We start from the raw sequence: 14,888 nt of genomic DNA on the forward strand, positions 1-14,888 counted from the left end.
CTGCATCTCCTGCAGAGCCTGTGTGTCAGTTAGACAGAGTCTGCATCCTCCCCAGAGCCTGAGTGTTAGTTAGATGGAGCCTGCATCTCCTGCAGAGCCTGTGTGTCAGAGCCTGCATCCCCCCCAGAGCCCTCGAGTCAGTTAGAGCAGCCTGCGGGCCCACTCCTGTTTCAGCTTTGCTCCTCTTCCTCTGCTCAGCTTCCGTGTTGGCACTTGGAAGTGATTCATGTTGTCCCTGATGGCCGTCAGGGCCACTGAGTGTCCTGCCCTGCCCCTGCCTGAGAGTGAGTCAGGGCAAGCACAAGGCCAGGAACGAGGGCCGGGGAAGCTGTTGCTGTGGGTGGGGCCTTTATCCCCACCCCCATCACCCCCCCTTGCAGGGTCCTGGCCCAGCTAGGATCAGCTGGCTGAATCCCTGCTCCGTATGGTTACTTGGCTCTGTGGGGTCCCTGGAGCCAGGCAGCTCCCACAGGGTCCCCGTGGCCACGTCCCTGGTCTTAGCCAGCCTCGCCTCTCCCCCAGACACTGGAAGAGCCTCTCATACTGTCCTCTGCCTCTACTCTCGCTCCTGTACCCCCGTTAATGCTCAACTCAGCAGCCAGCATGATCCTGGTGGCGTGAGTGTCACCTGTCAGCTCAGAGCCTGCTTCTCACTCGGACTCCTGTGTCCCTCAGAGTCGGACTCCCAGCCTGCCCCCCCCACCCTGTTTTTCTGCGGGGCTCCTCCGGTGTCCCCCAGCATGCACTCGGCTCTGGCCATGTCCCACGGAAGGGGCTGCTGAGAGCTTTCAGCTTTCACTCCCCTCTGCCTGGGGAGCGCCGCTCCGGTCGGCCCCAGGACGTGCTGCCCTTCTTCCTTCAGCTTTGAGGGAGAAGCCAGCCTTCCTGACCCTGTAGCTTCCCTCCCTGTGTCCCTTCATCGCCATTCCCTGGTTTTATTTTTTCCTTTCCACTTGCTAACATACATGTTTTACTGATTTGTCGTCTTTACTTCTTGCCTGTCTTCCCAACTAGAATATAAGCTACATGATGGCCAGGCGCGCTGGCTGACGCCTGTAATCCCAGCACTTTGGGAGGCCAAGGCGGGCAGATCACCTGAGGTCAGGAGTTCGAGACCAGCCTGGCCAACATGGTGAAACCCTGTCTCTACTAAAAAACAAAAAAAATTAGCCTGATGTGGTGATGGGCTTCTGTAATCTCAGCTACTCAGGAGGCTGAGGCGGAAGGATCCTTTGAACCTGAGAGGCAGAGGTTGCAGTGAGCTGAGCATGCCACTGCACTCCAGCCTGGGCGACAGAGCGAAACTGCTTCACACATACAAAAAAAGAAAGCTATGGCCAGGTGCAGTGGCTCACGCCTATAATCCCAGCACTTGGGAGGCCAAGGTGGGCAGATCACAAAGTCAGGAGATCGAGACCATCCTGGCCAACAAAGTGAAACCCCGTCTCTACTGAAAAAAAAAAAATTAGCCAGGTGTTGTGGCGCACACCTGTAGTCCCAGCTACCCAGGAGGCTGAGGCAGGAGAATCGCCTGAACCCAGGAGGTGGAGGTTGCAGTGAGCCAAGACCATGCCACTGCATTCCAGCCTGACGACAGAGCGAGACTCTGTCTAAAAAAAAAAAAAAAGAAAGAAAGAGATATATGAGGGCTAGACGTTTGGCCTCCGTGCAGCCCCGGTGCCTAGCGTAGCGTCCAGCATCGGTAGGCAGCCAGTGGTGAGCAGTGTTGCCGGGATGGATGCAGACACGTGAGTGAGGGTAGGACTGGCCAGCGTGCCACTGGCTCTGCTTGTGCGTGAGTCGGCGTGTCTGCGGGCAGGGCGTGGAACCGTCCTTGTGGAGGAGGGACAAAGGCAGAGCCAGGCTGTGGCGGTGCCCCCCTCGAGGCATCCCCACGGGCTGGACCATCGTGTGGCTCAGCTGCTTCCCGGCCTGCGGTCGCATCCTGCGATGGGAAGGCAGGATGGATGGCACGGCCCCTCCTCCGTGCACCTTGCCACCATAGGGAGAAGGCATTTTCCAATGGACTCCCACTTCCAGCTCTGGCCGCCCCACCCTCAGCCTGGCCTGCAGACCCTTCGTGGGCCGGCCCCGGCCCCTCCTCATGCAGCAGCGGCCCCTGCCATCCCAGGAACTGGCCGCCAGCTGCCGGCCCTCTGTGCCCTTGCCCCTGCCGTTCCGTGCTCTGCTGATTGAAATGGGGGCGGGAATCAGAGCGGAGCTGCGTGTTGGGGAGCCGGGGCCGTGCTCTCACGCCGCCCGTGTCCTCCTCAGATCCTGGTGAAGTCCATGCTGAGGAAGCGTTCCTTTGGGAATCCGTTTGAACCCCAAGCACGAAGGGAAGAGCGCTCCATGTCTGCTCCAGGGAACTTACTGCTGTGAGTACTGGTGGGCCGAGGCCTCTGGTGCTCCCTGGAGGGCGGTGGGGAGGACGGAGCCCCATCCTCCCTCTCTCACTAGTGCTGGGCTGAGGCCAGAGCCTGGGGACGTGGCTAGGCCTCGGAGTTAGCCCCATTTGCATCTCTGTCCTCAAGGTTAGTCCGGGCTAAAGGGACCTTGGGGGCCCAGCCCCTGCTGCACTCCTGGGGCCAGCATCCCCCACTCACACACTCCCCCTCCATGGACAGGAAGACCCTTCTTCCATCAACCTTGACGTCACACATAGTCCAGGGGGGCTTCAAATCTGTAGCCCCCTCAGCCCTTGGCAGCCTGGCAGAGGTTGGCAGACAGGCTGATGTGGGCTCCCTGTAGGAGGCTGGCAGGCTGTTGAAGGGGCGCTGGCCCCTCTGCCTGGCCCTGTCCTGAGTGGCCCAGGCTGCCTGCACCATCGCTGGGGCTACGTGCTCTGTCAGCACTTTCTAAGTGCTTGTCCAGTAAGTAAGCAGGGACAGGCTGGCCGACGGACCACAAGAGAGGAACCCCCATTTGCTGAGGGCTCCCCACAGTGGACCACGCCTGTGGGTTCACCACCTCCTAGGATGGGTCAGAAAAGCAGCTCCCCAAACCTGTGCGCCTCGGCCTCAGCAGCTCCACCTTCGTCCACTGTAATAAAAGCCGGTCTGGGATGCTAGGAAGGAAGGCATGCTGGAGTTTGTACAGAACCTGCAGAGAGAAACCCGCCCCGGGGTCCTGAACCACAGCGTGGTCCTGGGACCACCACTGCCTTCCTCTGGCCCGGGAGAGAAGCTCTGGGGAAGGGGCTGGCGGAGGCGTTTGCCCCACGAACCCTGGCTTCCCGAGTGGAGCGCTGTCTCCAGGCCTGTCCAGGACTACCACGTTTGTTCCCCATGAGGTCTCCCTCTCGTAAGTGGGCTCTTCAGAAGTGTCGGGCCCCCTCGTAGTGGCCAGGCTGGCATCTGCTCCTGCTGGAGTTTGCTTGTACCCAGAGAGAGGCCCACCCTGAGGTGTGGAGCCTGGGAGGGGCCTGGAGGTCCCACCTGCAGTTTCCTGACATCTCCTGAGTAAGGTGGTTGGGTTGGGGGCGGATTCTCTGAGCTTATGTAGGAAGGTAGGCCCCTAATGCTGGGATTGTGCTTAGTGGCAGGGGGTGGGGGGGCATATATAATTTGATATCCAAATGGGGACATTTTTGATAGTCAAAGAGGAAGCCATTAATAATTAGGCTAGCACGGTGGCTTATGCCTGTAATCCCAGCACTTTGGGAGGCCAAGGCAGGATTGCTTGAGTCCCGGAGTTCATGACCAGCCTGGGCAACATAGCAAGACCCCACAGCTAAAAATAAAAAGTGAAAAATTAGCTGGGTGTGATGGTGCACGCTGGTAGTCCTACCTACTTGGGAGGCTGAGGTGGGAGGATTGCTTGAGTCTGGGAGGTGGAGGCTGCAGGGAGCTGAGATTGCACCACTATACTCCAGCCTGGGTTACAGAGACCCTGTCTCGAAAAAAAAAAAAAGTGGTAATAATTATGCAAGGACAGGTGGAGTCAGGCCTGTGTCCGGCAAACCTGGACACCTGGTCCCTCTGAGTCAGACCCTGTGGTCCAGCACCCCCTAGTGGCAGGTGAAGCCAGACACAGGATAAAGACATTTAGTGCCTAGGTTGTATCTGGCAAACGTGACAAGATACTTTCCAGCTATAAAATTTTATACTCTGTGACCCAAGTTTAATTAAGAGTAGAGCTTTTTTTTTTTTTTTTTTTAATAGAAATGGAGTCAAAAATAAAACAGAAAGAAACAGAGTCTTGCCATGTTACCCAGGCTGCACTTGAACTCCTGGCCTCAAGCCATTTGCCCACCTCGGCCTCCCAAAATGCTGGGATTACAGGCATGAGCCACCACACCCGGCCTCCAGGTTTAACTCTGAAAGCAGATTTCACCTCCTCATCAAGTCCCCGTATTTATCCTTGATAGGCATGTTTTGTTTTTGAGACAGTGTTTCGCTCTTGCTGCCCAAGCTGGAGTACAATGGCGCGACCTTGGCTCACTGCAACCTCTGCCTTCTGCGTTCAAGTGATTCTCCTCCCTCAGCCTCCCTAGTAGCTGGGATTACAGGCACGCACCACCATGCCAGCTAATTTTTGTATTTTTAGTAGAGACAGGGTTTCACCGTGTTGTCCAGGAAGGTCTTGAACTCCTGACCTCAGGCGATCCACCCGTCTCAGCCTCCCAAAGTGCTGGGATTGCAGGCGTGAGCCACCGTACCGGCCATAGACTGTTTTTTACACTTTGGTATAATTGTAGAAACTCTATGGTAGCGTTAAATGGGGTTGGTCCTTTTTAGAGATCTCAAAACCCATTTATTGGTTATTTTAAAAAGAGACATTTTGGGAGGAAAATTAGCAACAGAAATCTATTGAAATGTAACAGAATCCCAAGACTGATAGATGGACTCTGTCCTGTGAACAGGGCAAAGAAAAATGCAAAATGAAGGACCCTCTACCGTTGGCTGAGGTGGACACAGAAGGCCCTCAGGCCAGCACGGTCACACCTATAATCCCAGCACATTAGGAGGCCCAGGTGGGTGGATCACTTGAGCCCAGGAGTTTGAGACCAGCCTGAGCAACCTAGTGAAACCCTGTCTCTATTAAAAAATACAAAAATCAGCTGGGCGTGGTGATGCATGCCTGTAGTTTTAGCTACTCAGGAGGCTGAGGTGGGAGGATCGCTTGAGCCTGGGAGGTGGAGGTTGCAATGAGCCGAGATTGTGCCACTGCACTCCAGCCTGCGCGACAGAGCGAGACCCCATCTCAAAACAACAAAACCACACACACACACGCACAAGGCCCTTGGCCAGGCTGATAGGAGGATGTAGGGAAGTTGGCTGGCTCAGACCGTGAGAGGCTCCGGAGGCTGTGCTGCGAGGTTTAGACTTACTTCATCTCTGGGCAATGGGGAGCCACCAAGGGGTGGCTGAGGCTCGGGGCAGGGAGACCAGCAGGGAGCAGCTGCTGTGATGGAGAGAGGCCAGAGGGAGGCTGAGCATGGGGAGCCGGTGAAGGGGGTTTTGAGAGCCCTTGGGATTCAGAGGCCATCTTCTGACCTGGAGGTCCCTCCATCCCTGGTGTCCCCTGAACAGGAAAGAAGGGTGTGGCGAAGGGGGCAAGAGCCCAGAGCTCCCCGGCGTCCAGGAAGACGAGGCTGCCTCCTGAGCCCCTGCATGCGCCCAGGGCCGCCCGGCAGCACCTCATCCTGCGCCTCCAGAGGCCCGTCGCCCTCATGCCACAGCCGTCCCCTCGGGCAGGGGGCCAGGGACTGCGCCCCTCTCCCGCCCCTCCCCCCATCGTGCTGCATGACCTCCACGCACGCACGTCCAGGGACAGGACTGGAATGTATGTCATTTGGGGTCTTGGGGCAGCACTCCCACGAGGCCTTCCCCCTCCTCCTGGCTGTCCTTGGCCCGACCCATTCTGTGGGGAAACCAGGCACCCATGGAGCTTTAGAAAGCCCACCCGGCTGGTTGGCATGGCCCAGGGCATGAGGCAGAGGCAAGAGACCAATGGTGACCAGTGTTGTCAGGATGGATGGAGACACTCGAGTGAGGGAAGGCAGGTGGAGGCCTGGCGTACTGCAACCGAAGAGACCTCCCGCTGGGCCGGGCCGGCCTGGCTCAGCTGCCACAGGCATACAGTGGGGGGGACCCCGCCCACCTTGGGGTGGTGGCGCCAGGGCTGTGGTCTACTCAGACACTGGTGTGAGGGCCCGGAGCCCGCACTGGGGAGAGGGCCGGCGTTGGAGAATTCAGGTTCCTTTTGTGTTGTCATTTACTTTTGTTTTTAACCTGGGGGTTCGGGGAGGAGGCCTGCTAGGGTGCATCTCACGAGCGTTCCGCCAGCGCTGGTGGCTCCCAGCACACCCACCGTGATGTGGCAGCCGAGCGGACGGAACTAACTTTCCTGGACTGTGTTTTGTATTCGGCATTATCTGGAAAGTGGGCTGAAGGGAGTCAGGCTCTGAGCAGAGGACTGGAGCAGAAGCGCAGCGTCATTCCCGCCCGTCTCCCTCCCTCCCTTGATGGCTCCCCAGAGATGAGGCTGCAGAAGACACCAGGGCCGGCTTTGACTGAGGGCCGGGGACTCGACAGGCCTGTGGGCTTGCACATGCTGAAATGACTGGAACCCAGTCTCTGTCCTACGCTGGCCCACCCATCTGGCCCCAAGAGCTGCACTCACAGCCCTACCGTGAAGGACAAGCTGTCCAGGTTGTAGGGATCACTAGACACACAGCCTGGAGGGGTGTGCGTGCCAGCAGGTGGCCTCTGCGGCAAGGACGTCACCCTGAGGACATCAGCAGTCAGCCTGCTCAGAGCGGGGGTGCTGGAGCGCTCGAGCAGGCACAGCTCTTCCAGAACAGGCTTCACCTTCTCTCTGGGATCGGCGTCTGGCTGGCCGGCTTGGTCTTTGCTGACCAAATGCCCATAGAGGTTGACCCCCCCAGGGAGATCACACAGGACTTGGACATTGCCCTGGAAACATGGGCTGGACAAGGGCTTTTGGGTGCAGGTGTGGGTTTCCTATGGGAGGAGGGCTTGTTTGGAGAAGGGAGGCTGGCTGGGGGAGAAGCCGGCTGCCACCGCATCGCCGTGCCTGTGGGTGTATGTCGCCTCACGCCCACGCATGTGCGTGCCCCTCTGCCGCACGCAACGCACCCGCATGCCTTGCACCGTTCCATGCATCTGTAATGCCGTTTCCACGTCTGTTTCAGGCTGGGAGCAGAATGCGGCCACTTGTCAGTGGGTCTGCGTTTCCCCGGCTCGTCTGTGCTAAGGCAGTGTGGCCCAGGGCTTAGAAAGCCGTTGTTACTGTTTAGAAGAACACTTTTATGGAGTTCATGGAGCAAGTGAAGAGCCAGCCACTGAGCCACAGGGGTTTCTTGAGCATCTCTGTGAGCATCTGGTTTCGGGGGACCGCGCCGATTGGACCCACCCTTGGAAAGCTCGGGGGTGGGCCCAGTTGGGATGTTCACCCCGCCACGGAGGGTTTTGGTTGGCATTGTTTTTGAGGGTAGCACAAGCAATGAGCAAACTCCATAAGAGTGTTTTAAAAATTAACTTCCCAGGAAGTGAGTTAAAAACAATAAAAGCCCTTTCTTGAGTTAAAAAACAAAAGGCTGTGTGTACATTTTCTGTATCTGGATATGTGCTCTTTCTCAGCAGCGGAGCAGCACTTTGTTGGGTTTTCTGGAAGCATCTGAGACACCCTAAGTCCCTAGCAGGACAGTGATGAGAGAAGAGGGAAGGGAGGGGCTGGCTCAGCGGGCAATGGGGCTGCAGTCCAGGGAACAACTGAGGCTCCTGGGTTGTCCGTGGCCGCTCCTTGGGAAGAACTCCCTGTTTCACAGAGGCTCAGGGGGCCAAGGTCTGGGCCAGGTGGGAGCCACAGCCGCTTCCCTTGGGGCAGAGGTCCCTGTGGTGTTATAGGAGTTCCTGTGACATCAGTCCTCTGTCCTCCCATCCCCATTTAGCCTTGGACACTGGTACAGACTTTAGGACCCTGCACCTCTGTTCCCATGGCACGGCTCTCCAGGGCAGTGATGAAAAGAGTCATTATCGAGGTCAGACAGCCCGGAGCTGGAATCCAAGCTTTGCTACTTAAAAATCGTGACCGGCCAGGCGCGGTGGTTCACACCTTAATCCCAGCACTTTGGGAGGCCGAGGTGGGTGGATCACCTGAGGTCAGGAGTTCGAGACCAGCCTGGCCAACATAGTAAAACCCTGTCTCTAATGAAAATACAAAAATTAGTCAGGCTTGGTGGCGCATGCCTGTAATGCCAGCTACTTGGGAGGCTGAGGCAGGAGAATCGTTTGAGCCTAGGAGGCAGAGGTTGCAGTAAGCTGAGATTTTCCATTGCACTTCAGCCTGGGCAGCAGAATGAGACTCCCTCTCAAAAAAAAAAAAAAAGAAAGAAATTGTGTTACCTTTGGCAAGTCATTGGAGGAGCCTGCCTCAGTTCCCGTATTGGTATAATGGGAATGCTCCTGTGGGTTGTTTTTTGTTTTGTTTTGTTTTTTCGGAGACTCGCTCTGTTGCCCAGGCTGGAGTGCAATGGCGAGATCTCGGCTCACTGCAACCTCCGCCTCTTGGGTTCAAGCGATTCTCCTGCCTCAGCCTCTCGAATAGCTGGGACTTCAGGCACCTGCCACCACATCTGGCTAATTTTTTTGTATTTTTAGTTGAGGTGGAGTTTCGCCATGTTAGCCAGGCTGCTCTCTAGCTCCTGACCTCAGGTGATCCGCCCACCTCTGCCTCCTAAAGTGCTGGGATTACAAGCGTGAGCCACTGAGCCTGCCTCCCATGGGGTCTGAATGCAAAAAATGCAAACTTTCTTCTGCTCTCACCCCACAACAATGAACACAGAAGACTTCTGTGACCAACTGTGTGACTTCCTCCCCTCCCCCGTACACCAGGCCACCAGTTCTGGAGCAGATGCCGGCTGGGTGTCTTCTGATTCAACTCTGACACTGTGGACTTGGAAACAGATCATGCAGGTTGGGGACACAGTCCCACAAGACAGTCCCTCCATCAGACACCAGTCACAAATCCAAGCCTCTGGAGTTTCTGTCCCACCAGCTTCCAGCCGGCGTCCCCACAACCCTCTTTGGGTTTGATTAATTTTCTGGAGTAGCTCACAGAATTCACAGAAACACATTTACCGGTTTATTATAAAGGATTTGGCAAAGGATATGGGTGAAGAGATGCCCAGGGCAAAGGATGGGGGAGGGGTGGAGAGCGTCCATGCCCCCTGCCCCAGGATACCACCCTCCAGACACCTCCACGTGTTCACTCTCCAGAAGCTCCCAAATCCTGTCCTTCTGGATTTTTGTGGAGGTTTCAATGCCTAGGCTTGATTGATTAAATCATTAGCCATTGGTGATCAACTTAACCTTCAGCCACTCCTCCCCAGAGGTAGCGGGGCGGAAAGTCCCAACCCTCTAATCCTGCCTGGGTCTTTGTGGTGATCAGACCCCATCCTGAAGCTACCTATGGGCTGCTGGCCACCAGTCAATTCATTACCAAAGGGGAAAAAAAAAGTGATCCCTTTGGAGAGGCTAAGGATTTTAGGAGTCCTATGCCGGGAAATGGGGTCGAAAACCAAATGTGTTTCACGGCATCTCAGGCTCTCGTGACAGTAAATGAAGTCCTTGTACCAAGCGCCTGGTGCAGTGCTCAGCACGTGGTAACCACTCAGCAAATGACACCCTTAAAAGGAAACACCTTTCTGCCTCCAGGCTGCCCGGACCCAGCCCTGGGGGTCACGGGCTCAGCATGTCCTACATGCCTAGTATGAACCCAGCTGGGGAGCTTCCCTCCGGGTGAAGCATGAGGTTCCGCAGAGCTGCTGAAGGCCAGGAGGGAGACCACGCTACAGGCTGCCCAGCGTGGTGATCGGGTTTTCCATCTGAGAAACAGACCAGAGCTGCTACTCCTGCCTGCTGGTGGTCCTGCAAAGCTCCTGTGAAGGGCTGCACCACGCCCTCTCCAGAAGGGCTGCTGGTGGCCAGAAGCTCCCCAGACACCAAGACCAATAAGCCCATCTTGTTCCCACTTCCTCCTCACCACAGGAGCCCCTCACACACAGCCCTTGCCATCTCTCGGCTCCTCACTGGTCTCCTATCCTAGCCGTGGTCCTTGGTACTCTAGCCCATGCCCTCCCTGGCTGCCCAAGTGATCTTTCTTTCTTTTCTTTTCTTTCTTTTTTTTTTTTTTGAGACGGAGTTTCGCTCTGTTGCCCAGGCTGGAGTGCAATGGCACGATCTCCGCTCACTGCAACCTCTGCCTCCTAGGTTCAAGCGATTCTCCTGCCGCAGCCTCCTGAGTAGCTGGCATTACAAGCGCCTGCCTCCACACCAGGCTAATTTTTGTATTTTTAGTAGAGACGCGGTTTCGCCATGTTGGCCAGGCTGATCTCGAACTCCTGACCTCAAGTCATTTACCCGCCTCGGCCTCCCAAAGTTCTGGGATTACAGGCGTGAGCCACCACGCCCAGCCGATATAAACCAAATTTCTGTCCCCCTTCTTTCTGAAGGCCACTGTCCCACAGACCAGGGTAGTATTCCTCTCAGATGCCCTCTGCATGGATGGGCTCCTTGGTCCCAGCTACCGTCTGACTTACTGTGTCCCATTGCCAGCAGGACTGGTCAGGATTTGTCCTAGCTGTGGTCCCTGAGGTTGGCGAATGGTCTCTGCACTCTGATTCCCAGAGCTTTGGTTTCCCTGACACACGCACACGCACACACACACACACACACACACACACGTGGCACACAGGTCTACACTGAGGAATGGAACCAGATCGATGCAGAATTACAGCACAGGAGGGCCCTGGCTAAACTTCTCACTGGGTCCCCACCAGCCTCCAGGAGAGATCATGCCTAAGGCATCGGAACTTTCACAAGGACGAGATGCTCCATGCCCTCAGGCACTCCCGCTCCTTTAAGGCAATCTTTGCCAATATCCATTTACCTCCCTGGGAAACCCACTCCCCGCAGCAGTCTGCTTGCCCCCCCTACTCTACCCCCCCCACCCCTCATTCCCCATTCAGTCTGAAAGGTTGTTCTAAAATCTCCTAGGGAGCTTTTAAAAAAAATCCTCATGCCTAGGTCCCACCTTCAGAGATTCTGGTTCAAACGGTCAAGGATGTCATCTGGGTGTCAGGATTTTTTTCGGCCGGGTGCTGTGGCTCATGCCTGTAATCCCAGCACTTTGGGAGGCTGAGGTGGGTGGATCACTTGAAGTCAGGAGTTCAAAACCAGCCTGGCCAACATGGTGAATTCCTGTCTCTACTAAAAATTAGCTGGGCATGGCGGTGGGCGCCTGTAATCCCAGCTACTTGGGAGGCTGAGGCAGGAGAAATACTTGAACCCAGAGGTGGAGGTTGCAGTAAGCTGGAACTGCGCTACTGAACTCCACTGTGGATGACAGAGCAAGTCTCTATCTAAAAAAAAAAAAAAAACTTAAAAAATTATTTTAGCAGTTTTAGGTTTTTAGAAAAATTGAGCAGAAGGTACAGACAGGGCTGGGTGTAGTGGCTCACGCCAAGGCAGGCAGATCACTTGAGATCAGGAGTTTGTGACGAGACTGGCCAACACAGTGAAACCCTGTCTCTAACAAAAATATAGAAATTAGCCAGGTGTGGTGCGTGCCTGTAATCCCAGCTACTCAGGAGGCTGAGGCAGGAGAATTGCTTGAACCTAGGAGGCGGAGGTTGCAGTGAGCCGAGATCACGCCACTGCATGCCCGCCTGGGCGACAGTGAGACCCTGCCACTAAAAAAAAAGAAAAGAGAGAAGAGAAGGGAAGAAAGAGAGAAGGAAAAAAGAGAGAAAGAGAAAGGAAGCAGGAAAGCAGCCAGTTCCCATATATCTCCTCTACCTCTACCTCCTGCCCCCCAATTTCGCTTATTATTAACATCTTGCATTGAGGTGCATTTGCTACAATTTATGAACCAATGCTGATACACTGTTATTAACTAGAGTCCACAGGTTAATTGCTACAATTTATAAGCCAATATTGATACACTATTACTAACTGAAGTCTGCAGATTACATTAGGACTCACTGAGTTGTACTATTCTATGGGTTTTAACAAACGTATAATACCATGTATTTACCATTACAGCGTCACAGGGAATAGTTTCACTGCCCTGGAAGTCCTGCCCTTTTCATCCCTCCTGCTCCCTCCTCCCTTTGATAACCACTGATCTTTTTACTGTCTCCATAGATTTGCCCTTTCTGGAACATCATATGTTGAAATCTTTTTTTTTTTTTAAAGATGGCGTTTCACCATGTTGGTCATGGCTGGTCTTGAACTCCCGACCTCAGGTGATCTGCCCGCCTTGGCCTCCAAAGTGCTTGGATTACAGTCATGAGCCACTACGCCCGGCCCATATGTTGAAATCATACAGGACGTAACCTTTTTAGCTCCCCAGATGGATTTTTGTTGTTGTTGTTTTGAGATGCAGTCTTGCTCTGTCACCAGGCTGGAGTGCAGTGGCATCATCTTGGCTCACTGCAACCTCCACCTCCTGGGTTCAAGCAAGTCTCCTGCTCAGCCTCCCAAGTAGCTGGGATTATAGGCACCTGCCACCACACTCGCCTGATTTTTTTGTATTTTTAGTGGAGACGGGGGTTTCACCATGTTGGCCAGGCTGACTGAGAACTCCTGACCTCGTGATCTGTCCCCCTTGGCCTCCCAAAGCGCTGGGATTACAGGCATGAGCCACTGACAGCAGGGGTTAACATGAATAGCCCTAGTCTCGAATTTGGTAAAGCGGGGTGGTCGGTCTGGGGCTCTATGTTCCTAGGTCTAGAAGGAGCAAAAGTCTCATTTCCTTTTGCTGTGTCTGTTTGTCTGTCATCCATCCATCCATCCATCCATCCATCCTTCGATATTTGTCCAGAGCCTTCTGTAACCAGGCTCTGAGTTAGACACTCAGCCAAACCATCAGAGTTCCTGCTCTCACCTCTCTGGATCCCACCACAGGAGGCAGATGTGAATCAAGTTGCTACCCACGTGCTTGGATGATTTTGCATCGATGAGCGCTTTATAGGAAAGGCTTGTGGCCAGTGGCCGAGAGTACTTAGGAAGGCTTTCCAGAGAAAGGAAGGTTCCAGCTGTGATCTGAACTTGAGGCAGAACTAACTAGGCCAAGGGAAGGAGGAGGAAGAAAGCTCCAAGCAGGGAGCCCAGCTCCAAGGGCCCTGAGAGAGGAGGGAGCACGATGCTTTCTAGGAACTGAAGTGGGGATGCTGGGAGTGAGGAGAGTCGTGAGAGATGAAGCTGGAGACCGGACAGGCGCTGCAGCGTGTGTGCTGGAAAGACAGATTGCTCAGGGCCATGTAGTCCCAGCACTGTGGGAGGCCAAGACAGACGGATCACTTGAGCCCAGGAATTCAAGACCAGCCTGGGCAACAAACAGACCCCATCTCTACAAAAAATAAAAGTTAGTTGGTTATGATGGTGCATGCCTGTGGTCCCAGCCACATAGGAGGCTGAGGGAGGAGGATTGCTTGAGCCCAGGACGTTGAGGCTGCAGGCAGCCAAGAAAGCATCACTGCACTCCAGCCTGGGCAATAGAGCAAGAACCTGTCAAAAAAAAAAAAAAAAAAAAATCAAAAGGTTTCCCTGGCTACAGTGTAGGATGGGAGTAGAAGAACCAGAAAAACGGAGAGGCCAGTGAGGAGACCATGGCAGTGTCCACTCTGCGGATGCTATGATGTGGCCGGGATGGAAGGAAGCAAATGGGCACGAGGGACATGTGGGAGGCCAGAGTGACAAGGCCACGCATGGGCTGGCCGTGGGGGTGGGAGCGGAAGGGGTCAGGGCAGCCCCAGGCTTCCAGGCATCCACCCCCTGGATTGACTGCAGGTGCTGATTGGGGAGGGAGGGAGCGCAGGAACGGACCGGCAGGGTGAGTCGGAAGTGCCTGGCTTCTGGGAGGCAGTTGGATGTGCCCATCTGGAGATCTGGAGCTCGAGGGAGAGGAGAGAACGGGGAATGGAGACGCGGGGCCTCAGCATGTGCACAGCAGTGGAGTTGAAAGCCATGTGTGTGGTGAGCTAGTTGAGGGAGTGAGAAGGAAGAAGCCCAGGACTCAGCCCTGGCAGAACGCCACTGTCTCGGGAGTTGGCAGAGCCCCCAAGGGTCCTAGGGCAGGGGCGGTGGACAGAAAAGAATGCCAAGAGTGGCATGATCACAGCGGAGCGTGTGGTTTCAGAACTGAGTGTCCGAATGCGCGGCGCCCATGAGGCCAAGTGCTCAAGGGAGTTGAGGGGAGGATGGAGAACGTGAGAGAGATGGCCAAGCATGGTGGCTCACGCCTGTCACCCCAGCACTTTGGGAGGCCGAGGAGGGTGGATCACCTGAGGTCGAGAGTTTGAGACCAGCCTGGCCAACATAGTGAAATCCCATCTCTACTAAAAATACAAAAATTAGGCCAGGTGTGGTGCTTCACTCCTGGAAACTCAGCACTTTGGGAGGCCGAGGCGGGCGGATCACAAGGTCAGGGGCGTGGGGTTGTGGCACCCACTTAAAACTGCCCTGAAGAACATTCCTGCTTCAATCAGCAGGGCGTCACCTCAGGCCAGTGCACCAGGTTCCCAGCCCTCAGGTATCATCTGATTTCACCTGAGGCACTCACGTGACCTTTTCATGGCTCTTCCCTTTGTCACCTCAGGAGAGGAAGGATTCCATGATTTTTATTCCCCTCCTTGCTGGGTAAGAGAGGAAGGGAATAAACAGAGGGAGAGGGCTGGGTGTGGTGCTTCACGGCTGTAATCCCAGCACTTTGGGAGGCCAAGTGGGGAAGACCACTTGAGCCCAGGAGTTTGAGACCAGCCTGGGCAACAAAGTGAGAGCCTGTCTCCAAATAAATTTAAAATAAAATAAAGAAGAGAGAGTGACCAATTTCTTTTCTTTTCTTTTCCTTCCTTTCTT

The 14,888-nt window shown here is 55.0% G+C and overlaps 1 protein-coding gene across 1 annotated transcript in view; it reads left to right on the forward strand.

Annotated features, from left to right (window-relative positions):
• The window catches only part of CAMKK1 (calcium/calmodulin dependent protein kinase kinase 1), a 22,564-nt gene extending 15,007 nt beyond the window's left edge, over positions 1 to 7,557 (forward strand). The window contains exons 12-14 of the mRNA XM_032270083.1: positions 2,062 to 2,158; positions 2,275 to 2,378; positions 5,535 to 7,557. Coding sequence (XP_032125974.1) covers positions 2,062 to 2,158; positions 2,275 to 2,378; positions 5,535 to 5,607 — 274 coding nt within the window. The 3' untranslated portion in view covers positions 5,608 to 7,557. The remainder of the gene's footprint in view (positions 1 to 2,061; positions 2,159 to 2,274; positions 2,379 to 5,534) is intronic.
• The last annotated feature ends 7,331 nt before the right edge of the window (positions 7,558 to 14,888 follow it).

The sequence above is a fragment of the Sapajus apella genome, unplaced genomic scaffold (assembly GCF_009761245.1).
Source record: "Sapajus apella isolate SASKATOON/1434 unplaced genomic scaffold, GSC_monkey_1.0 scaffold202, whole genome shotgun sequence".
NCBI classification, from domain to species: Eukaryota; Metazoa; Chordata; class Mammalia; order Primates; family Cebidae; genus Sapajus; species Sapajus apella.